The sequence below is a fragment of the Oryx dammah genome, unplaced genomic scaffold (genome assembly GCF_014754425.2).
Source record: "Oryx dammah isolate SB20612 unplaced genomic scaffold, SCBI_Odam_1.1 HiC_scaffold_26, whole genome shotgun sequence".
Taxonomy (NCBI): Eukaryota; Metazoa; Chordata; class Mammalia; order Artiodactyla; family Bovidae; genus Oryx; species Oryx dammah.
The window spans coordinates 64,583,283-64,608,986 of record NW_024070210.1 but is presented as its reverse complement, the minus strand read 5'-3'; the positions used below and the strand labels follow the sequence as shown (position 1 = coordinate 64,608,986).

The 25,704-nt window shown below is 38.1% G+C and overlaps 2 protein-coding genes across 4 annotated transcripts; one reads left to right on the top strand and one right to left on the bottom strand.

Moving 5' to 3' along the window:
- Positions 1-1,615: 1,615 nt before the first annotated feature.
- On the bottom strand, positions 1,616-7,751 carry LRRC57 (leucine rich repeat containing 57). Of its 3 annotated transcripts, none has more exons than XM_040226829.1 (6): positions 7,500-7,751; positions 7,294-7,399; positions 7,050-7,188; positions 6,115-6,383; positions 3,724-3,909; positions 1,616-3,269 (listed from the first exon to the last, which is right to left on the bottom strand). In XM_040226829.1, exons 2-6 carry the CDS (start codon positions 7,375-7,377, stop codon positions 3,228-3,230), a joined length of 720 nt encoding a protein of 239 aa, XP_040082763.1. In that variant the 5' UTR covers positions 7,378-7,399; positions 7,500-7,751; the 3' UTR covers positions 1,616-3,227. The 3 variants fall into 3 exon arrangements, with proteins under 3 accessions (XP_040082763.1, XP_040082764.1, XP_040082762.1); XM_040226830.1 differs by having other exon boundaries at positions 7,651-7,742; XM_040226828.1 differs by having other exon boundaries at positions 7,644-7,737.
- Positions 7,733-18,805, top strand: HAUS2 (HAUS augmin like complex subunit 2). Its single transcript, XM_040226831.1, has 6 exons — positions 7,733-7,905; positions 12,363-12,455; positions 12,783-12,852; positions 13,913-14,045; positions 15,462-15,570; positions 17,471-18,805. Exons 1-6 carry the CDS (start codon positions 7,813-7,815, stop codon positions 17,678-17,680), a joined length of 708 nt encoding a protein of 235 aa, XP_040082765.1. The 5' UTR covers positions 7,733-7,812; the 3' UTR covers positions 17,681-18,805.
- The last annotated feature ends 6,899 nt before the right edge of the window (positions 18,806-25,704 follow it).

Here is a 25,704-nt window from a genome sequence, read left to right as displayed (position 1 = left end):
AAATGTAAGAGCTTATTTCATTAGACTGCTGATAGCCGCTGTTCTATCTAGAGTGGAGCTCTTTTTGGGTCAAGGACCTCTTTGTGAATTTGATGAAAGATAACACAGCCTGTCTCTCCAGAGAAATAGGCACACAAGCATACACATGTGAATCAGGAATAAATGGGTCTTGAAAGCCCATCCGTGGATCCAAGATGACATACTTTTCCAAAGCTTCTGCAACTGAGAAGAAAGGAATGAGAACCTGGAAATCAGGCTCATAATACACTAGGAATAGAAGCTGTTGACCTGAAGTTTTCTCCTGTAATATTGTCTGGAAACTTGTCTCTATTACTTTTGAAAGGTAGTAACTGAGATGGTTAGCACAAGCTCTGGAGTCTGACCATTTGGGTTCAAGTTTTGGTTCATTTACTAGTTTTGTGACCTTGAGCATAAAACTGACCCATAATGAAGGAGTTAAACGGTATCCTCCAGTGAACTTAATTTTTTGATTAATGGTTAGCTCCCTCTTCAGGTTTCTAGTCTTCTAATGACAGTGATCTTTATCTCCTATAGTTGTGCCTGTTTTTTTTTTTTTCTTCCTTCACACTTTTAATTCTTTTTTTTCACACTTTTAATTCATTTTTCATTACCACATTTCAACTCTTGTATGGATTATGAATCTCCCCATAATTTTAACTTCAGCTTCCCAGACATCTGATACTCAATTGCACCCAGAATTAGTTTCATTAAATGCTATTCTTTAGCATTTAAAGGGAATAACCTAACTCTCTTACTAAAATTCTAAGTTATTTCAATTACATTTCTAATCATATTTATAGTTCTCAGACTGATAATCAGGTTCCTTATTCTCTATTCTTTTGTTTTTCATTCTAACATAGTTTGCTCCAAGCCTTGTGTTTCTGTTTTACACTTGAAATAAAAAGCACCATTCATTGAGTGCTTACTCTGTCAACAGACACTATGCTAAATGCTTTTATGTATCTTTTCACCAAGTCCTTATAACACACCTGAGAGGTAGGAGGTATTTCCCATATTACAAATAAGAGTAAATTGCTCAAATTCATAAAGCATGTAAATGATGGACTTTGGATTCAAAGCAGGATCTTCCTGAGGCTCAATATACTACACTGACTTCTAACCGAGCTCTAAAAGAACTTGGGTGACTTAGAACTGTTGGCCACTAGAATCCCAGCCTCCAGACCATACGTCAGCCTACTTTATTAACTTATATTTAAGTCTAAATACTTGTGTACTATATCTTTGGGCATATTACATTTAGTCCTTGCCCTCAAGTAGCCCAATCTAGCAAGAGACAGATGAATATAGAATCTGAGAAGTGCTACTATAACAGATGGAGCAGTTAATTCAGCTTAGACTTCTAAGGAGGGGGCTTAGACATAGAAAAGGAACATGTTAGTAAGAGAGGGCATTCCTGACTGAGCAAACAAGTGAAGACAAAGGAGAGAGACACTGCACTGTGGGTTTAATGAGAATAACCTGGGAAGACTGGGCAGGCAAATCAGAGCGAAGAGAGAATATCTGGCTGGGTCCAGGTAGTGAAAGCAGTCACAAGAGGACCCCATTAATAATTAAATGTTTGGAGACATTTAAGTTGTTTAATTTATAAGTTCTGGTTTATTAGATAAGTACTGATAAAATATTTAGAGAATTGTTCAGTAGATCAGTAAGATTAAGCATTAAAGTTTATAAAAAAAAATTAATGATGGTAAACGGGCACCCCCATCCCCCACCCAGCTGAGAAACAGAGAATGACATGGGAAAAAGAGAACCCCTAGACCAGATTTAAGGTCACAGAGACTTTCCTTATATAAACACTAGGTTCTTGTGATCTCATGACTTAATGGTTAAACTAGGTTTATAAAATGAGAACTAACAATACATGGTAAATAACAGCCCCTTGGCTAAGACAAAACTTCAGAAAACAGTGGAAGCATTCTAAATGTTCATGTCAATAGCAGTCTGACATTATTTACTTTTATACCTTTAGTTTCTCTTAATAAGCATGGTTCCAGTACCACAAAAATATTTATCAGTCACATGAAAGCATTTCAGTACTCTTGCAACCTGAACAAGAAGATGAAATATTTCTCCCTAATAAGTTTCCTTTTTTGCTTTTACTTTTGGCTGCACTGCGTGGCACGTGGGTTCCTAGTTCCCTGACCAGTATCGAACCCATGCTTCCTGCAGTGGAAGCACGGAATCTTTAACCATTGGACTCCCAGGAAGTCCCATTAATTAGTTATTTTCAAAAGGCCATTTACAGGTTAAAGTTCCCCTGTCTTCTCCCTTTAAAGGATTAACCTTTCTTCCAGCCATAGTTATTTAAAAAAATCTTTATTTAGTATATTCTCTTCTTCAGAGAATAAATTTGATAAACATAAGTTGTAAAATATTGTAGCAGTAGTTTTTTGATAGGTAATTTGATTATTAATAGTTATAAATACAAAAAGATTATCAGAAATAAGACATTATTTCTAATAAAACTTCAGGAAAAACTTGATTATTAAAACCCTTGTATCTTACAAGTTTTGCATATACAGTTTTAGCTCTTCTCAATAAGGCACCTGCAATAGTTAAAAAAAAAGATTGCTACTGCAGCCTTGCGGAACACCTCTTAGTGTTGTGTTGTTTCTCTGGCAAAGTACATTGTTAGTCAAGAGTCATATATTTACAAACATCCTAAATTCTAAGAATAAATACTTGGAGGGACTGGAATAAAATCATAAATCCTCAGAATAACCATATTGGCCTCTCATGAATTACCTGAATTTCATAAAAACATGAAGTGTTAACACAGAGGTGGAATGGCAACTGATTTTATGAAAGCTCACACATTGAAACACATGAAATTTCAAGCTGTTGTGTGGAGCTATTCTGGTACCAGGCAGCATCCCCTCACTGTATACATAGCAACTAGCTACTGGGTTTCTTAAAGCCAAAGTAGTGATGGTTTTGAAAATCAATCAATTGTCCTTTGCCCTATCCATGACTCAAAATGGAGGACGCTTCCTGTCTCTTGATTCCTTTTAGCTTATTTAAGATGAGCCCTGGAAAGGAAAACAATCACTGCGTGAAATGTGACCTCCTGGAGTATTATCATCTTAGAGCAGATACCCTTGACGACAACAGGAGCCTTTCAGTCAGCCAGATTGCAACAGGTTCCAAGTCAGTGTACTCTGTGGTTCCCATGCTCCTGGAGGAAATCATGCAAATTTCTTCTTGGTAGCTGTGAACCTCTCCATGTACTAAAAATCATGAAAGAATTACGTATTACTATGCCTGAGAAGGTAATTATTGGTTATTTAGGACTTTTTTTTAAATGGTTATTTAGGACTTGATGATTCTTTTTTCTTTAGGTTTTTATGGTTCTTCATTTCCTACAAAATCTACTTATTTTAGATGGAGATTTAAAACACATGGTTTTGTGGAGTTTTTTCCTCCTTATATCCTAGTAGGAAACCTATCAAAAGATAAAGATGCTTTACAATAAGCTGTTTAGAGAAAAGAAAAAAAATCACCTTGGAACAATACCACTTGGCTGATTCTCAGAACCCACCTCCATATTGGGAACAAATCCTATTGACATAAACAAGATTATACTGTACATACATCCTGTATCTGTAAACATTCATGTGGGTTACTTCACCTTTCTCTTCTCTGGAACAGGAACTAGAAATGCAGAAGTACAAAAATACATACCTTATCATAGCCTTCCAGTTCTCGAAGTTTCTTAATTTCAAAAAGGTTGCCTTCCACAGCAAGCAGACAGATCTGCGAATCACTGAGGATGCTCTGTGGAAGCATACTGAGCTCAAGACAGTTCTCCTCCAGACGAAGAACTTTAAGACGAGGACAAGAAGATATCTTCACTGAGATCTGAGATATCTATTGAACAACAGTTTTTTAAAAAGGATAATGAGAAAAAGTACAAGCACTACAGTGATTATTTTTTACTAAATTAAAACAAAAATCTTTACTTGACTATTTGTCCTAGTTCTTTCTTTTACCACCCCCACTTTCTCACTACCCACTCATTCTAGAAGCCTCTTGTGTTACCCAGCTTCTGTTACTACTCCTCCAGTTTTTTTGGGGAAAAACTTTTGAAGGTCCCCAGTGGCTTTTTTTTTGTAGAAGGAAATGGCAACCCATTCCTGTATTCTTGCCTGGAAAATCCCATAGACAGAGAAGCCTGGTGGGCCCCAGTCCATGGGGTCACAAAGAGTTGGACATGACTTAGTGACTAATACAACACACAAGTGGGTTTTTGGAAACAAAACTCTGATAATAAAAGCACTGTTCATTATAGAAAATTTGAGAATCACGAGTTTAAAGAAAACAGCTACCTGTAATCCATCACTGTAAACATTTTGGTAAATTTACTGCCAATCTTTTATGTGTACGTAGATGCCAACCACTTTTCTGCCAAAGTCAAGGATTCATTGACCTCATTCCCTGTTGCATTTGACTGTGCTGTCTATCCTTTCCTTGAAACTCCCTCATACGTACTAAGTGCTGTGGGTTTTTTTTTTTTTCCTATTTTTTGAATTATTCTGGATTTTTGGCTTCCCTTCTTGTTTCTATGGCATTTTCCAAGCAGCAGTCCCTAGTACTTAATATTTGATTTTTCTAAACTTTATCCTAGGAAAGTCTGTTCATTCTTAAAGCTATCCCTTCTGTTAAACTATGTATCAACATTCATTTCTGCTCACTTCTATTTCCTTTCCTGTGTCTCTGATTTTCAATAAAATAACTTTGGATGCTTTACCATCGTGCCCATTCCCAAGAGCACCACTCTTCTTTTAGCTCTTGAGTGCAATACCAAGCAGTTATCCTTGACTTATTCACCTCTTCTGCCCTTTAAATGTGCCAAGTCACCTAGTTATATTTACTTAGCCTAGTAATCATCTCAGACCTTCACTGGGACCTAGTTAAAACTCAAATTCTCAGGCCCTACCCCAGAACTACAAAATCAGAAACAATGAGTATGGGGCCCCCATGATCTCTTAACCAGCTGTCCAGGTTATTCTAATGCACACTAAAACCTGAGAACCATTGATTTAACGGAGCATAGGAATGTAAAGCAGGTGTTCAACTTGCTTAGCCAATTTTTTCTCCAAATATTCAGAATGTTTTCCCTAAAAGCTCAAGAACATAAAATAACTACTTTAAGGAAAAGATAAGACCAGGCCCCTCAAAGACTGAATTTCATCCTAAAGTAAGGTCAATACAATCTAGAATAGTTTTGACAAATAAAACTTAACTGCAATCTTTGGAATGTCCTACATCTCTATGCTGTCCAATACGGTAGCCACTAGCCACATATAGTTACTGAGCTATTGAAATATGGCTAGCGCAGCTGAAGAACTGAATTTTTTTAAAGTTTAAATGAATTTTAATGGCCATGTAGCTACTGGCTACTGTAATGGACTATGAAGATTTAGAAGCACAGACTAGAAAACCAAAGATGACCTGGTCTCACTGTGATTAATATTTCATCATTTGTGCTTTATTTCTAGGTCACATATTGTTTCTCCAGTCAGATACATGTTAACCAAAGAGCTTCTGAAGTTAAACAACTTTCAAATACTACAATTAAAGCTATCCAACAAAGAAATGAGCGATCTACAGAAATCTATCACTGATGGTTTTTCAGCAAAAGCAGGATACACTTGACATGCCAAAGAAAAATGAATGACCCCTGATGTCCAACTCTGAGAACTTAGGAGTTTAAGCCTCTTTTCTACTCTATCTTCCTGAGATAGTTCCTAGACAGTTCCCTGACATAGTTGCTAGATAAGCAGAGGTATTTGAGGACTACCTGAAGAACTCATTTCCTGAGACAGGTTTCACTTTGGATATTACCTCCCATTATCTATCTCACCCTCCAAAGAACACCTACACAACAAACACATCCAGTGTCTCAACTAACTTCGTGGTATGTTGGGCTTTGAAATTAGTCCAGTCCATAGAATATATCTCTCTTCTAACCTCTGATACCCGCTCCATGAATATAGTGTAGAGAACAATTGGTTATTCAGGAGACCGCAAACCAACATAACACTGTAGAAAAATAATTGTTAAGCTCTAGACCTGGTTCTGGTTGAGGTTGAGTTCAATGACCTGCAGCTCCCCGACTATATCAGGTATGCTCCGAATCTGGTTCTTGGAGAGGTCCACTACATCCAGGTGCCGTAGGCTACACAGCTGCGATGGCAGAGCTCTCAGCTGGTTCCCAGAGAGGCTCAGGGTCTTAAGGGCAGATAATTGCCCAAAAGTAGATGGCAGCTCTCTCAATTGATTGTTGTTTAGGCTTAGTGTCTCCAGTTTCTTCAGATTGCATAACTCGTCAGGAAGAGCAGCTAGCAAAGAAAAATGTAAAAACCTGAATCTGATACAGCTGAAAAACACCTTTGATGAAGTTTAAAAAAAAAACTAGATGGCAGTCTGTTATGCTTCTTGTTAAATATACATAGGCTTTTCACATGTTGCCCCATTTTTAAGTATTGCATCTTTACCAACATAGTCTGCAGAAGGTGAGGGTGCCACCAAAATGCAGGAAAACATTATGTGTATAATGGGCTCCTTTTGTGAAGAAGCCACTGCACAATCCCACAGCAATTTTGTGGGATTGGAAGGCCCTCTCCTTCCCATACCATCTGCCCTTCCAAATTAGCAGCAAAATTAACTCTGTTTACAGTACACTCCAAAGATAGTCCCTTTCAAGTCCAAATTAACTTCCTATCAATCATTACCCCACCAGAGGAGGCTTATAGGTATAATTCTAAGAGACAGAACGCCTCGAGGATTCTGCCGTTCTCCAGCCTCTGTAGTTCCCTGAAGCTTGTAAGAAAACGCCAAAAAGCAAACAAAAAACCCCACCTTTTTTTGTTGTTGTTAGATTCCGATACATTTACTTGAATACCAGTTTAATAACATTATAATTATACTCCAAACTCTATTCCAAGAGAAAAACCACCCTTCTTAAAGCCGATCACTAGCAAAATTCCCAGGAGCAAAAGCCATACTTAATTTGTTATTGTTCAAGGAGAGGCTCTTTAGCAGAGTGAACTTCCCTATGATCATAGGCGGTAGATTCTCGATCTTGTTGTTGGACAAGTCGATGGTCCTGAGATTGCTTGTCAGCTTCTGCAACTCTGAGGGGAACTGAAGAAAGAGGTTCTCAGAGCAGAGAATCGCTTATCTATTAACTTCACCGCCCGCCGTCCCTCTCCCTCTACACTCCTTGGTCGGATCCCTCCCAGTTCTCACCTCGGTCAGCCCACGGTCCTTAAGTTGAAAGACACCAGTCTTCTGCGCGGTTTCCACATGAGCGCGGAGGGCACTATTTCCCATCCTAACTCCAAGGCTCAGGTCCCTGCGGGAAGGAAGTGCAGCTGTTACCACTCTAGCCGGTTCTAGCCGGCACCCAGCTACCCCGTCGGCCTCCCGGCTGCGTCTCAATCCCCAGCTGTCACCTCCTGCCAATCCCGGGATCTTGGAGGCCAGCTCAAGAGTGGCAAGAAAGAAAGAGAAGAACGCCAGGCCCTGCCGATTTTGCAGCTGATCCGAGGCGAGACGTTGCTAGGAGTTGAGGGAAGATCAGGGATCCCCGAACTCGCCTCGTACCGCTCAGCTCACGGCAGGTTCGGCAGGGGAAGACCCGGGATCGGCGCTCACTGGGATGCGCTGCCCAGGCTTCCGCACGGGCGGAAACGCCCCGTGACGTCATCGAGGCGCGCGGTGCGTTCCACTCACTCTGCCCGCCACCCGGGAAGGTGGCTCACAGCCATGGCCGCGGCGAACCCCTGGGACCCGGCTACCGCGCCAAACGCTGCTGGGCTACTGCTGGGCCATTTCATTACATCGGAGTTGGTTACTGAGGTGCGTGGTGACAATGGCGTCATTAAGGAGGTGTACCCGGTGGGCGACAGAAGCTGGCTGTGAGGTGGTGGTGCCGGAGTGGGTGTTGGGAGTGCTGGCTGGAGGCCGATAGGGCTGCTTGCTGGCAGAAGTGACTGGGCCGCGGTGGGTTATGCAAAAGTGGGGCTCTGAGTAGATGGTGTTTCAAGTGTCTGGCAGGCGAGATATCTCAGGTCAGTTCGTGGGCGATAATAAAAACTAATGTTTCCCCGCCTTTTTTTCAATCCAGTGATAACCGCCTCTAGATTGTATGGATGGCGGGGTTGGGAAATAATGAGTAGATAGTTAAAACGGACTTTCCCAAACGATGCTCATTGTGTAAAATATTGAAGTCTTAAGAAGCGCTGGGTCGGGGAGGGCGCCAAGGGAAGCACGCATCTTTACTGGCTAGGGAGTCGCGGGGCTGAGGGGTAGGGAGGGGGTTATTGGCGAGAAAGACCCGAAAGGCCTGGATATGAATGGCAAAACATAACCACAGCACTCCCCAATTCTCATCTTCCTCACTTCTCTCCTGTGTTTTCTTCCTACCAACTTGTCTAGGGCTCTGGGAGATAGTGAAGGACAGGGAGCCTGTCATGCTGCAGTTCTTGGGGTCACAGAGTCAGACAATTTGTATAGTACAGTTCTGTAACAAAGTAATTTGATAAATTCATACTATAAGACATTTGGGATTTGTCAGTCTAGAATGTATTGGTAGAAGATAAACCAAAGGAATAAGTCTCTGGTGAGTTAGGCTGCTAATTGCTTTGGGGAGGATCTTCCTTGTGTCCTTCAAGTAAGGCTAATTAGACATACTTGTTTTGTCTACAGGTAAACTCTGCCAATCCATAGCTCCTTAAAACCATCTTATAATCTTACTACATAGCTAGATCCAATGAGAAAACTTCTCAGATTTGTAGCATGATTCTACTTTAAGTAAACTGTACATATGAAAACCTATTTTTATTATAAGGATTTATCATTCTTTCAGAATGATGTATTATATGATCACTTTAAACAGTGTATCCATTAAGTACACATCATCCCATGTGCATTAAAAATTAAGAGTAATGCTTAAAACTGTGTGATATGATATGATACAACACTTCTAGAAAATATAGCTTATTGAACCTTTGTTCTGTTTTGATCTGTCCACTGGAGAATGGTTTAGTGAAAGAACGGTAGGGTTAATTGTCTATAGGATAATACGGGATACTGCTTTGGCTTATGCCCTGTTGTTGTTCTTATTCTGTGACCCCAGGGACTGCAGCCTGCCAGTCTTCCCTGTTCTTCACCATCTCCCAGAGTTTGCTCAAATTCATGTCCATTGAATTGGTGATGCTATCTAACCATCTCATCCTCTGCCATCCTCTTCTTCTGCCTTCAGCCTTTCCCAGCATCAGGGTCTTTTCCAGTGAGTCGGCTCTTTGCATCAGGTGGCCAAAGTATTGGAGCTTCAGCTCAGCATCAGTCCTTCCAATGAATATTTAGGATTGATTTCCTTTAGGATTGACTGGTTTGATCTCCTTGCAGTCCAAAGGACTCTCAGGAGTCTTCTCTAGCACTGTAATTCAAAAGCATGGATTCTTTGGTGCTCAGCCAGCTCCTGGAAAAACCATAGCTTTGACTATACGGACCTTTGTTGGCAAAGTGATCTCTGCTTTTTCATACTCTGACTAGGTTTGTCATAGCTTTCCTTCCAAGGAGCTTCATGGCTACAGTCACTGTCCACACTGATTTTGGAGCCCAAGAAAATCTGTCACTGTTTCCAGTTTTCTCCCATCTATTTGCCATGAAGTGATGGGACTGGATGCCATGATCTTAGGTTTTTGAGTGTTGAGTTTTAAGCCAGCTTTTTCAGTGTCCTCTTCCACCCTCATCAAGAGGCTCTTTGATTGCTCTTCACTTTCTGCCATTAGAGTGGTATCTGCATATCTGAGGTTGTTGATATTTCTCTTAGTGGCTTTGTGAAAGTGTTAATCACTCAGTTGTGTCCCACTCTTTCATGGACTGCAACACCATGGACTGTAACCCTCGAGGCTCCTCTGTCCATGGCAGTCTCCAGGCAAGAACACTGGAGTGGGTAGCCTTTCCCTTCTCCAGGGGATCTTCGTGACTCAGGGATCAAACCCAGTCTCCCGCATTGCAGGCAGATTCTTTACTATCTGAGCCACCACAGATGTAAGAAGTCCTTACATCCTAGATATTCCGGCAAACTTTGAGTCACAGTGCCTTGATCTGAGCTCCCTCTACTGGCAATACATGAGATAAGGATCCGAACCTAAAAAACCCCTCAGAATCTATTTTCTAACAGAAAGGAAGAGTACGGCACATACATACACACAGTCTGTTTTCTGTGTACTGCTCTCTTCCGCACCTCGCTGCCATTTTAGAGCCTCTCTGTTAATGCTGCCTCCCTTTTCATGTTCCCAGCTAGAATTCAGTATGAAGAAGAAAGCACAGAGAAAAAAAGAAAGGATGCTCACAGATACAAGCATAAACAGATATGTAGATATAGATACCACAGTGGTATCAGGATTTTTACGTGAATGTCTAGACATGAATGTCCTGTATTTCAACTTCTTGTACCTAGTAGCAGAGTAAACAGAAATACCCTAAACAGATGCCCAGTGGCATGTAAAGTTCATATAATATATAATGGTAGTTGTCAATAGTAAAGACTTTCGAATTTTCCAATCCTTGCTTTTTTTTTTTAAGGTGTTCCCTAAGTCACAGTCCTCAAAACAGAATTTCTATTTACTAGAGGAATTTGACTGTTCTTTCTCTCCTCTCTCCTTTTCTTGAAAATTCTTGTTTTCCCTCTGGTTTCTCTTGCATGTTTTTGGATAAGCTCCATTACCCTGTTGTTGAACCCAAGAGTTTACTAGTTTGCAAACGTGCGACCAAGATTAGTGTACAAACATGGAAGGATGGAGAGGTACCAGAGAAGGAGGAAGTTACATTGAGAAATAGGATATGTTTTACTTTAATTTACCTTCTTACCTTTAATTTACTTCTAAGAGAGAGCAGAAAGAGTCAGGCCAATATAATGGAAATGCAAATTGAATGTATTCTCATTTCAGCCCTGTTACACATTGGCAGTATAAAGTTGAACTAATACTTAACTTCCCCAGTCCTCAGGTTTGCCATCAGTAAAATATCCTGTGTTGTCTACCTCGGTAAATGACATAACTATCTGTCCAGTCACCTGAAGCAGAATCCTTGGGAGTCATTACTGACTTGACTTTATTCCTCATTCCCTGTATCAACTAGGACTTATAAATTCCATCTTAGGAACTAATATCTCTCTCTCCCTTTCCTTTTAAACTGCTACTGATCTAATCCAGTCTTATCTTCTCACCGGGAATGCTGTGGCAGCCACTTGTCTAAATATCCAACCTCTAATCCAGCTCCACTAGTTTTTTGTCTGTCTGATGTTGTTGGCTCATTACCAGAGTAGGTTGGGGTTTTTTTACCCCACAATGTTGTGAAACTATTTTCAAACTTTTCTTTATTATCCCCAACGGAATCCCCATGCTCATTAAGCAGACACTTCCCACTCCTTCCTCCCCCCATCTCCATTAATTTTATTTTCCATACTATCTCCATTTACATTTCATTTTTCTTTTGATTTTTTTTCTCCAACAATTAAGAAACACAGAAACCATTCTTAACCCTTAAGCTACACAAAAACAGGGCAATGGGCTGTATTTTAATTCATAGGCGGTAGCTTCCCAGCCCCTGGCCTATATGGTATCTGAAGTTCTTTCCTATGCCAACATTCTAGAAAAGAAAAGAGAATAGAAGAAACTATGGATGAAACCAAGGGATGAAAAAGAGAATGTTCTTATTCTATGGTAACCTGCAATTTTAAAAAGTGATATAACAGACTGAAAGGATATAAAGGAAGTGGGGCAAGGGGGTAGGCTTTTTACAAGAATAATTATGCCTGGACAAAACTATTCCTTTATCTGAGAGAGGAAGAATATGGAAAGAGACAATATAAATGACTTGTAGCCAACAGAGGTCAGTTAATGAATCAGATGAATGATTCTGTGGCCCAGAGTGTTTGATTTTAGCCCCTAATCAGCAAGGCCTAATAGACTAGGTCTTGGTCATTTGTGTAGAAGTGGTTCTCTAGCAAACTCAGCCTTAGAATTCTCTGGTAAACTATCAGTAGTGCCAATCTGGTGTGCATGATGCTTTAGGAAATAGTGCAAAGTGATTTTCTTTTTCTTATTTTTTAAATATTTGGGTAAAGGATTTCTGATGGCTGAGGTTTTAAAAACAGGAAATACACATTGCTATTATCCTAATCTGTACTTCTTTTTTCAGGGGAAGTGTTGGACATATCCTCATATTTTAGATATGTGGGCATGCTATTCCAGTGCACACAGAAACTTTTCTGACATACTATTACTTTGTTTACCTACCAATAGGAAATGTTAAATATATCTAAGAAATCAACTTCTTGCTTTGTGAACTTCTCCAGACTACAGCAGATCACAGATATTCAAGCTGAAATCTACCAGGTAAATTTTGCTGGAGTTTCTACTTTCCACTTCTACTAAAGGAAAGCATTTTAATTGGTTCCAACAATTTTCTTGCAAGTAGAATGTTACCTAGCACATAGCTGTGTAGGCTTTTCTTCGCAGTAGTTAATAACAGTAGTAATCATAGTAGTAATGAGTAGTAGCAATAGCAGCAACAGGGCTTAAACACCAAAATGAAAAGCTTCCATAACAAGTCATCTTCCTGCTCCTTTAAGTATTCCTGAGTTAAAGACTGTCCTTTTTTTAAAATCAAAGTTTAAGCTTTTACTTCAGTTAAGCTAAGTGGTATTTTTGTTTCTAATGTAGAAGAACCTGGAAATTGAACTCCTAAGCCTAGAAAAAGATGCAGCAGATGTTGTCCATCCTTCCTTTTTGGGTACGTGATTTAATTAAATGAGTAATCATTCGAATGTCAACTTTTTCTTAAGATTACTTTAAATAAGCACTAGGCTACAAGGTTATGATAATTTTTCCAGGTATTATGCCAAAGCTAACAAAGTCAGCTTTTCTGTGGGCTTAGCTATTGCAAATAGCCTAAAAAGTGGTTGAGGTAGGAGCTCCTCAGAGTCAGTAGAGCTTAAAAGACAAAGGCTGAAGAATCTTACAGATGAAAGGATCCTAAAGGGACGTGATAGCTAAAGCAAAGGGTAACCATGGATTGAATATTTGATTAGAAAAAAAAATTTTGGGTATAAATGACATTATTTGATATTTGGTGATGTTTAAATATAGGCTGCATTAAATATTGGTAGTATTGTACCAATGTTAAATTATCTGAATTTAATAGTAGTGATTTGATTCTCTTATATAACTACACTTGTTACATTAGAGAATGTTCCTGTTTGGGAAAATACATGCTAAAGTTTTAGAAGTAAAAGGTCATGACATCTGCAACTTACTCTCAAATTGGTTATGAAAAATATATGTATGTGAGTGTAAAGAAAGAGAAAAAATGTAGCCAAATGTTGGTTCGTGAGTCTAGGTGAAATGTTTATGGGAATTCAGTCAGTGAACTTTTCTTGAAACTCTTCTGTAAGTTTGAGATGTTTTTAAAATAATAATTTAAGAGTCAGTTGATAGCCATTAACTGAATTCTGGGGAAAATACTGACATAAAAGTAGCTGATAAGACAAATGTTTACTTTTTAGTGTTCATATAGAACATTAGAGGCAAAGACTTTATGTGAAAAATATGGCTCTGGCTATAAAAAGTAGGAGTAGAATTGGAAAACACTAAGAATTTAGCACTAGATTGGGTAGTCAATAGGAAAAGTAAGAGAAAATATTAATAGTTGAAAATGAAACGTAGTATTGGGTATTAAAGATAGCAAAGGGGAGATATTTAGGAGAGAAGTGGTGGGATTGATTTTTGATGTTGATAGTGATTTCAAAACTTGTCCTGTTGCTAACTATAAATTCTGATTCTGGTTTGTGTAGCTCAGAAGTGTCATAGTCTGCAAAGCATGAATAATCATTTGGAAGCAGTGCTAAAAGAAAAGCGGTCCCTCAGGCAAAGACTGTTGAAACCCATGTGCCAAGGAAACTTGCCTGTTGAAGCTGTTTATCACAGGTTAGACTACAAAGTAGACATTAACAGTTACATGTTTCCTAAGGGTAGTTTTTGTTTAGACTAGTAATTATTTCATAGCATAATACATTAAATAGTATATGAGTGATTGTATCTATTATTAATGCTGATACTACATTAAACCAGAAAGAAAACCCTTTACTTTTAAAGAATTATAGCAATGGTGAAGAGAAAGGCATTTCTTTTGCCCAGTGTCTTGGAAATTATAATGACTATATTGAAAGAAATTAGATTCATAACATAGTAAGGTGGATAAAATCATTTTTATTGTGTATAGACAGTTTTCTGTGATGTAAATTTATTATTATGTTAATATCTCTCTATAAAAATTCTGTTGGGGGAGTTTAAGCAGGGACAGATGAACACAGGGTCAACTAAAAGGAGGAAAATTACAATTCTGATCTCACCTGTGCTGATTGTATGCCTCAAAGCCTTGGGCAAATGACTTAAGTTTTTACCTTAGCTTCCCATTCCATAGAAGGGGCATGTTCTCTTTTTCTCAAAGGAGTATGGGAAGTATCAAATTGAAGGTATAGGTTATTAATAATAAATAATAATAAAATTAAAAAGCAGGCATCTGGGGATCTGATTGCTTTCTCCAACCAGTGTCTTATTAACTGACCCTGAGCCGATCAATATTTCCTTTTTTAAAAAAAAATTTATTTATTTGGCTATGACAGGTCTTAGTTACAGCATACAGGATCTTTAATTGTGGCATGCAGGATCTAGTTCCCTGACTAGGGATGGAACCCAGGCCCCCTGCATTGGGGAGTGCAGAGTCTTAACTGCTGGACCACCAGGGAACAGTATTTCCTCTTAAGTGTCAAATCTTTTACCTTACAGTCAAATAATAGATATACAAATCCCATGCTTGTGAATATATTCAGTACAGTAAATTATCATTAATATATATACTATACATTATAAATATCAGAAGAACTAAGTAATAATTTGAAGGCATTTTTGCAAATACAAAGATTTAAAGTAGTTTCATGTGTAGGCTGTTTCAGTGAAGCACATTTATCCTTGTTGTCTTCACCCTTCACCAAGAATAAGTGGATTGAAATGGAATGAGGTTTTACCTACAGAAATTTTTTTACTTATGTGAGAAAGTGATTAACATTCATGTTTGTCTAACATTAGGTAACATTAGACACGATTAGTGCTGTCTCTCTGTTTTTCTGTTTGGATGACAACCTAATTCCTGTTTAAAATGAAAGAGAAGAACCTTTTTTATCATTGATATTTCCATGAATGCAGAAAGGTTATTAATGACTCATTGGGTAGATTGTAATTCTCTTATTTCATATTAAAAGTTCTAATTAAAGGGAAAAAAGAAAACACAAAATATCTGAAGTGGAAAAAAAATGGTTGACTCTTTTTTTCTCCTTTCTTCAGATACATGGTGCATTTGCTGGAATTGGCAGTAACTTTCATTGAGCGATTAGAAGATCATCTTGAAACAATTAGAAATATCCCTCATTTAGATGCAGATCTAAAGAAAATGGTGAGTATTACCAATAGCATTTAGGTACTTCATCTCCTTTCACCTTGCTTATAACTATCATTGGTTCTTTTATACTAGAATCTCAAATGTGTGATCTCCCTGTTTAACTTTTTGATGGCTAATATTATCAGTGAATTATTTTTTTAATCAGGATGCCTTTTTTTAAATTTATAAGTCATTTTACATTGTTTTATTCTAATATTTAATAAATCTGTTATCTTCATTGTGCAAGGAACTATGCTATATATATCATGAGAGAGAAACAGATATGACCAATCCCTTCCTTCAGATTCTCAAGGTTTGGTGAGAGAAAATATAAGATACTTTTTACTTTATAGTATAGACAGTTTTCTGTGATGTAAATTTATTATTATGTTAATATCTCTCTATAAAAATTCTGTTGGGGGAGTACAGCAGAGAATGATAAAGAAGATGCTGTTAAGCACAGAAAAAGGAGTGATTACTTTCATTATAAGGAAAAATAAAAAAATAAAATATACATCATTTGCAAAAGATGTCCCAGAATGAGTTTCCTTCCAAATGATAAGTTGGAGACAATCTCTATAAATAAATAAATAATTTATCTATATTTATTAAGTATGTAAATATGCTTACACAAAGAATGCACGATACTTTATTGGTATACAGTACTCATTTTAGTATATAAGGAATCAGGCTCCAACCTTTTTGGTGCAAGGGACTAGTTTAATGGAAAACACTTCTTCCATGGACCTGGCATGGGGGAAAAAAAAAAAAAAAAAAAGAAGATTGGGACTAGAATAGGAACTAGAAATATTTCAGTAAAGTTTTAAATAGGAGTTAGAAGCAAGCTGCATCTTGAAGAATCAGTGAAAAACAGTAGTTCAGCCAAAAGCAGTTTGAGACAAGACATGAAAATTAGAGAGCATAGGTATTTGAGGGAAGAATGGTACTCCAGTTGATTTTTAAGGGCATTGAGAGGGAGATTGGCTCAGGGTTAGTTCATGGAATATTTTGAAAATCAGACTAAGAAGTTTAGACTTTGAGTATTGGGGAACTGTTGGATGGTTTTTTCATTTGTTTTTAGAGTAGTGCACAGAGGGTTGATTTACTTAATCAGAACTGTAGTTTAATTATGGAGAAAATAATGGTAGAGTAGACTGAGCCTTGTCACTCCCAGGTATGAGCATAGCATCAGTATCACCTGGAACCTTGTTAGAAATGCAGAACTCCTTCACCTTAGACCTTCAGAATCTGAATCTATAGTTTAACAATCCTCAGGTGATCTGTACACATTAAAATTTGATGAGCTGTGGGTTAGAGGACTAGGCAGAGGAACCAAAGGTAAGAAACTTGGAGAATAAATACAGTTGTTCAGATGAAAGATTTAAAGCATCTGAATACAAAGGATTGTGCTGATTATTTTAGATTCTGGAGGTCAAGCTTCTATCACGTGGCTACTGTTTGGACAAGTGACACATCCAAGGAATGAAGTTTCTAGCCTTGGGGACTTGAGGATGAGTGGTATCAAGAGATTAAAGAAACCAATAAGTTTGTTCCTGACATGTCTTATACAGAGAGTAAATGTTTAGTCATGGTTTGTTGAAGTGTAGTTAAATTGAGTTTGAGATACTGAATATGAGTTTGAGATTTCCAGAAAACTGAAATGTAGGACTGAACTTTAAGAAGGTTAGTTTGACAGTATAGACTAAGTGTCATCTGCATGAAGGTGATCAGTAAAGACAAAGGAGAGTTGAACTCACAAAGAAAAAGAATGTGTAGATTTAAGGAGCCTTTGTATTAAAAGGCTGGAAAAGATAAGTTGTTTACTTTTGGTGTCATAATTATTATGATACAGTAATGATGTATTAATGATAGACATGGTTTCTCTCCTGTTTTCCCCTTCTTTCATCTGTTACAGAGCACAGCTTTAGCAAAGATGGATATTTTGGTGACTGAGACAGAAGAACTGGCAGAGAATGTACTCAAGTGGCAAGAACAACAAAAGGAAGTTTCCTGTTATATCCCCAAAATATTAGCTGAAAAAAATTCTCTTCATAAACATGATGTTATAGTGCCTCCTTTACCTCTTACTTCTAAAGTTAATGTTCAAACTATTAATGCCAAGTAATTATCAACTGTTTATTTTTATTTAATTATATGTAATTGTGTGAAGCCCATTTCTAGGCAATTATAACACAGGTATTTATAGACTTTGCCACTAGCCAAACTGAAAGAGCCCTCTTTATATTAAAATACTAAGATTCTAAGTTCATTAAGACAAAACTGAATTTTCTTTTGTTTTCCATGTATTTTTGTTCCAGTTTTCAGTAATGCTCAAATATAAGTATGGCAGTTTAGTAACATGAGTGCATTAACCATACCTTAGGTAGCAGACTTTATTATGTTTTTTAAAAATGCATGTTTTTGAATTAGAAGAGTCTAGAATCTCAAAGTATGTTGATTATTCCTGTGGGATTGTCACCAAGTGTGCAGAAGAATAACAGCAGATCAGACTTCGATCCTTTGAAAGGCCTGTTTGAAAAGTTGGACCTTGGCTGGCATCTGGAAACTTACCCAAGAGGGTTCCCTCCACTCTCGTCAATTAGATTTGATTTCTGTGACTAAGGTGTTTGTACAGTGTGGTTTGTGCTAACACGTGCTTTCTTCCTGGGAATCTAGAATTTGGATATATGCTAGGCAGGATGTACCTATGTGAATAGCCCCCAATAACAACCCTGGCACAGCTTGTTTGTTTTGTATTGATTTGGCCCTGCTGTGTGGCTTGTGGGATCTCAGTTCTCCAAGCAAGTATTGACCCCGGGCTGTTGGCAGTGAAAGCATGGAGTCCTAACCACTGAGCTGGAGTTCCCTGGCGTGGCATCTTTTGTTTTTGTTTGTTTGTGGCACTGCATGTTTAATGAGGTTTTATGGTAGACAACCTTTCACACGTCACAATTCAGTTGCTGGAGGAATTAAGCACATCCTGTGGGACTCTACTGGCAGAGGACTCTGGAAGTTTGTGCCTGGTTTTCCCCCAGACTTTGCGCTGTACACCTTTCGCTTTGCTCTTCTGCTTTGAATGCTTTTGCTGGAGTAAATCATAGCTATGAGTACAGTGATGTGCTGAGTCCTAGGAGTCCTCCAAGCATCTCATGAAAACAGGGTGGCAAGGGGAGGGGTTATGGGGACCCGACATATGAAGCAGTTCCAGAGGGTATTCACTGGCAGCCTTAGAAACAGGCCAAAAAGCAAAGTAGAGCAAAGAAAAGAAAAAGGCACATTATGGTAAAACTTTGAGAGGTTTTACCTCACAAATTGCTCAGATATTTTACGTACCAGAGTTTATTATGCATACAAAAGAGACTGGTATACTAAGTCTTAGGATGTATTTATTTGTATCAGGAGTAAAATTACTTGGCTTATTTTCAGACTTAGGGTTCTCTTTTGCTTTAAATGTATCCTTCAGTATTTTTATGCTGTTGCATTCTCTATCACCAGAATTCACTCATCCTTGTATTCAGCACACTCTTAAAGACAAGAAGACCTCAACATAGTGGATGAGTTAAGTAGTAGTCCATAAGGAAACAGTATCATTACCCAAAGCTATCCTGCTAAAATAACATGTTTTGAAGCCTGTTTTGCTGACCTTCGCAACTGGGGTATAGAAGAGTTGTTATAATGTCTTGAATATTGCTGAACATTGCCTAGACACTTTAAGCAAAACTTTTAGTTGTATTTCATTAGAAATCCGTTCAAGCCCATTCTTGGTTTCAAACATCTTACTAAGCATTTTCTTCATGTAATTTCATATATGTGTATATGAGGATATATATTTTTTATGTCACAGTTATACATATGATTTAAGTATTATTTTTGCCTTTTTTTAATGTCTTTTTCAAAATAAATAAACCTTTAGTTTCTAACTAAAACTTTGTGGTCCTTGTCTGACTTCTGTACTGAAAGGACAGATACTTTATTTAGCATACACAGTTAAAAGTATAAGGATACAGGTTTATGATTCACAAAAGCTTCAGGTAAGTGGAGACTGAGGTCTACTACAAAGAGAAAAACTAATTTAGTACTATGCTGAAGTCAGTAAGTGTGGATCAGTTGTTCTTTTCCCCCAGCTTCTAGACATGTAGATACTATCAATGTTGTTTAGTCACTAAGTTGGGTCTGACTCTTGGGAGCCCTATGGACTGTAGCCCACCAGGCTCCTCTGTCCACAGCATTTCCCAGGCAAGAATACTTGAGTGGGTTGCCATTTCCTTCTCCAGGGTATTTTCCTAACCTATGGCTCTTGCATCTTCTGAATTGGCAGACAGATTCTTTACCAAGGGAAGCCCCATGTGTGAGTGTTCAGTTGCTTCATTAGTGTCTGATTCTTTGTGGCCCTGTGAAGTGTAACCCACCAGGCTCCTCAGTCCATGGGATTCTCCAGACAAGAATACTGGAGTGGGTTGCCATGCCCTCCAGGGGATCTTTCCAACCCAGGGATTGCATTGAGTCTTCTGTGTCTCCTGCATTGCAGGCAGATTCTTTACCGTTAAGCCACTGGTGAAGCCCAAGGGAAGCCCCAGATACTATCAATAAAACCATCCAAACAAAAATAGTTCTGAATGTTTTTCTACTTATGCTAGATGTTTGAGAGTTGTGAATTCACTTCCAACACAAGAATGATACTACTTTATGGAGACCATTCTGAAGAAATTTGTGTTGCTGCCTGATTTTTCCGGCACTTTTCTTATTTTACCCCTTGTTCTGATTTGTGATTCTGCCAACCTGACCCCTGTTATCCTCTCAACTTTCCATATAGTTAGGAAAATAGTCTGAGGAACAGGAAAACCCAAAGGGTTTCCTGACATGCAAAATAGAGAGTTGAGATATTAATAAAATTAATCAATGTATTATGGAATTTCCTAAGGTAATCCCTGTAAAACATGAATTTATATGAGATTTATTCTGCAATTTGCGGAATCTACTCATTAAGTTTATCTTAGAAATTAGTATAATTCAAGATAAGCAGATCACGTTCTAGAGTTCTTTTTATTTTGCCTTTTCTTTTTCCTTTCTCACCATTTCCAAGTTAATTTTCTCTTCTTTTGGAAAAACCACATAAATGTTTGTAGTAAAAGATTTACATTAGGATGTGGTAAGAGCAGGAGTCTAGGAATTTATGAAATGTTCCTAGGAGATGATGGACCTCCAAGGTTGCGCTACCCAAATTTAGGGTACCAAAACAGGATTCAAATATCTTACTTGAGACTTTGAATCACTTTAATGTAGAAGGCTAGTAAAAGGGAAAAGTCATTCATTTCCTGAAGGCTGTGGTGAGATTACATTTTCAAGGAGACCCTACACAGACAATATGCTTGTCAAAAATTAATTTACCTCAAGATGGCAACATATTTTTGATCAGTAGATACTAATAATACTTTCTGTAACTTATATTTTCTTTTCTGAGTCTTAGCTTTTGTGGGATATAAAAATTTACCTTGGTCAATAGAGATTTACTTGAAAAACTGCAGGATGGAAGGCTTTCTGCAGAAAACCTGATGATAGGTGGGACTCACTGAACAGTGTATCAGTAATCTGCACTGCCTTTTCTCTCCAAGCTCATCTTATATTCTTTCCATCTCCAACTCCAGATTCAGAGATTTAGAGACAGGGCTTGTCTTTAGCTACTACATTACAGAGAATAATAGCAAAGGCAAATTAGATCTGGTTTTAAATCCAAGTTCCACCATTTAGTAGCTGTGTATTCTTTCTAACTTATTTAGTATCAGTCTCATTTTCCTCATCTCTGAAATGAGATGATAACAGTACCTACTTCATGGATTCTTGGGAAGAGTAAACAAGATAATTCGTAAAAACCAATCAGTCACTGCTGCTAAGTCGCTTCAGTTGTGTCAGACTCTGTGCGACCCCCTAGACGGCAGCCCACCAGGCTCCCCCGTCCCTGGGATTTTCCAGGCAAGAACACTGAAATGGGCTGCCATTTCCTTCTCCAATGCATGAAAGTGAAAAGTGAAAGTGAAGTCGCTCAGTTGTGTCTGACCCTCAGCGACCCCATGGACTGCAGCCTTCCAGGCTCCTCCGTCCATGGGATTTTCCAAGCAAGAGTACTGGAGTCGGGTGACATTGCCTTCTCTGAATCAGTCGCTAGTACCTAATAATTGAAAGTCATTGCTGTTATTAGATATAACCAAAACAAAGATAATTTTGATAACCCTTTCTAAGCTATTCCTTTTATTCCTTCAGGCAGAATGTTCCAAAAGTATGAACTGGATATGATGGAACTTAGTTAAGGAAATCATTCTGGATTCCCTGAAATTTTACTTTATAAATCACAGTGAGGTCACTTTAAGAAGTCCTGAGGGAGAAAGCTAGCTTGGTTAAATCACAGAACAGTGTAACTTCAATTCTAACAAAGGAAATTCAGATGAAAACTTCTGAGGTGCTTTTTTCTCACCTATCTAATTGGCATAAATTCAAAAGTTTGTCGAGATACCCTGCTAATGAGGCTGTGGAAAAACAGAAATGCTCAGTATTGCTGATGGAAACACAAAAATCATTCATATAGCTCCTACAGAGGAGAAAAAGTGTTATTTGCTCAGTTGTGTCCAACTCTTTGTGACCCCATGGACTGCAGCCTGCCAGGTTTCTCTGTCCATGGAATTCTCTAGGTAAGAATACTGCAGTGGGTTGTCATGCCCTTCTCCATGGGATTTTCCTGACCCAGGGATTGAATGTGGGTCTCCTGCATCGTAGGCAGATCCTTTACCTTCTGAACCAGGGAAGTCCTACAGAAGAAAATGGGAATATTTAGCTTAAGTGCATAAGCATTTTCTTTTGGACTCAGCTATTCTACTTTCAGGAACCTACTCCAAAGACATATTGGCAAAAATAAGAAAAGGTGTATGCATATGGCTATTTACACCAGGAATACTTCTAGTACCAAAGACTGGAAGCAATCAAATTTGCTATTAGTAAGGAAATGATAATATATAAACTATGGACATCCACATAGATCACGATGCACATGTAGAAAGGAATGAGGTATATCTCTCTATACTGACAGAAAGTGATACACAGGATACACTGTAAAGTGTAAAACAAAGTCAGAATCAGGCATTCCCTGGCAGCCCAGTGGTTAAGACTCAGTGCATTTATCGTTGTGGCCTGGGTTCAATCCCTGGTTGGGGAACTAAGATTCCAAAAGCTATGCAGAGCAGCCAAAAAGCCAAAACAAAGAAACAAACAAAACCAAAGACAGAGTAGTATGTATGTTGCTGCTTATGTAAGAAAGGGGGAGGATAAAAATATATTGTATATATAGGATATATATATAAACTAAAAAGCATGGAAATGAAATTTTTTTCCTAGTCCTTCAGGTGCAGAAGTAGGTTATTTGGGATACTTCTTATTTCTTAAAGCAGGCTTTCTTTGCTATGAACTTCCCTCTTGCAGTGCTTTGTTGTTTTTCATAAGTTTTGTTATGTTTATTCTGTTTGTTGCTTTTGTCTTACATTTTGTACATTGTTTTCTTTGGTTTCTTTTCTGACCTATTATTCAGTAGCATTTGTTTAATCACATATTTGTGAATTTTCCAGTTTTTTTCTTATAATTGCTTTTTAGTTTCATACCATTGTGGTCAGAAAAGATGTCTGATATGGTTTCAATCCTCTTAAATTTATCTTATTTCATGGCCTTACATAAACTAATATGTAAATTATATGTTACAAAAATTTATAAAAGTATTGCAATTTAACTTTTTTTTAATTAAAAAATAAAATGAAGACATAAAAGGAACCAGAAATCCTTGAGGAAAAGGCCTATATCACACTTGGAACATCTTCAAGATGCACCTGAAACTTCCTGTCATGTCAGAAATAAAGGGAGCTAGCAGAGGCTACTGGAGCTGAGTCAAAAGTCAATGAGCCTCTTCAATAAATGGCGCTGGGAAAATTGGACAGTTACATGTAAAAGACTGAAATTAGAACACTTGCTAACAACATACACAAAGATACACTCAAAATGGATTAGAAAACTAAATGTAAGACCAGACTATAAAACTCTTAGAGGAAAACATAGGCAGAACACTCAAAGACATAAATCAAAGCAAGATCCTCTATGACTCACCTCCTAGAGTAATGGAAATAAAAACAAAAGTAAACAAGCAGGACCCGATTAAACTTAAAAGCTTTTGCACAGCAAAGGAAACTATAAGCAAAGTGAAAAGACAACCCTCAGAAGGGAGAAAATAATAGTAAATGAAATAATTGACAAAGGATTAATTTCCAAAATATACAAGCAGCTCATACAACTTAATACCAGAAAAACAAACAACCCAATCAAAAAGTAGCAAAAAGACCTAAACAGACATTTCTCCAAAGAAGACATAGAGATGGCTAACAAACACATGAAAAGATGCTCAACATCACTCATTATTAGAGAAATGCAAATCAAAACTACAATGAGTATCACCTCACACTGGTCAGAATGGCTCACATTAAAAAAAAAGAAATACTGGCGAAGGTGTGGAGAAAAGGGAACGCTCTTGCACTGTTGGTGGGAATGTAAATTGACACAGCCACTATGGAAGATGGTATGGAGATTCCTTAAAAAACTAGGAATAAAACCACCATAAGACCCAGCAATCCCACTCCTAGGCATATACCCTGAGGAAACCAAAATTGAAAGAGACACATGCATTCCATTGTTCAGTGCAGCACTATTTACAATAGCTAGAGCATGGAAGCAAACTAGATGTCCATTGACAGATGAATGGATAAAGTTGTGGTGCTTATACACAATGGAATATTACTAAACCATAAAAAGGAACACATTTGAGTCAGTTCTAATGAGGTGGATGAACCCAGAACCTATTATACAGAGTGAAGTGAGTCAGAAAGAGAAAGATAAATATCGTATTCTAATGCACATATGTGCTATCTAGAAAAATGGTACTGAAGAATTTATTTACAGGGCAGCAATGGACAACAGACAGACAACGAACAAACAGAGAACAGACATATGGATATGGGGAGAGGGGAGAAGAGGGTGAGATGTATGGAAAGAGTAACATGGAAACTTACATTACCATATGTAAAATAGATAGCCAACAGGAATTTGCTGTTGGCTCAAGAAACTCAAATAGGGGCTCTGTATCAACCTAGAGGAGTGGGATGAGGAGGGAGATTGGAGGAGTTTCAATAGAGATGGGATATATGTATACCAGTGCAAAGAAATAGAGGAAAATAATAGAATGGGAAAGACTAGAGATCTCTTCAACAAAATTAGAGATAACAAGGGAATATTTCATGCAAAGATGGGCTCAATAAAGGACAGAAAATGTATGGACCTAACAGAAGTAGAAGATATTAAGAAGAGGTGGCAAGAATACACAGAAGAACTGTACAAAAAAGATCTTCATGACCCAGATAATCACGACGGTGTGATCACTCACCTAGAGCCAGACATCCTGGAATGTGAAGTCAAGTGGGCCTTAGGAAGCATCACCACAAATAAAACTAGTGGAGGGGATAGAATTCCAGTTGAGCTGTTTCAAATCCTGAAAGATGATGCTGTGAAAGTGCTGCACTCAATATGCCAGCAAGTTTGGAAAACTCAGCAGTGGCCACAGGAATGGAAAAGGTCATTTTCCAATGACTTTCATTTTCCAATGAAAAGGTCATTTTCATTCCAATCCCAAAGAAAGGCAGTGCCAAAGAATGCTCAAACTACCGCACAATTGCACTCATCTCACACGATAGTACAGTAATGCTCAAAATTCTCCAAGCCAGGCTTCAGCAATATGTGAACCGTGATGTTCAAGCTGGTTTAAGAAAAGGCAGAGGAACCAGACATCAAATTGCCGACATCTGCTGGATCATGGAAAAAGCAAGAGTGTTCCAGAAAAACATCTATTTTTGCTTTATTGACTACGCCAAAGCCTTCGACTGTGTGGATCACAATAAACTGTGGAAAATTCTGAAAGAGATGGGAATACCAGACTACCTGACCTGCCTCTTGAGAAATCTGTATGCAGGTCAGGAAGTAACAGTTCGAACTGGACATGGAACAACAGACTGGTTCCAAATAGGAAAAAGAGTATATTGTCAAGGCTGTATATTGTCACCCTACTTATTT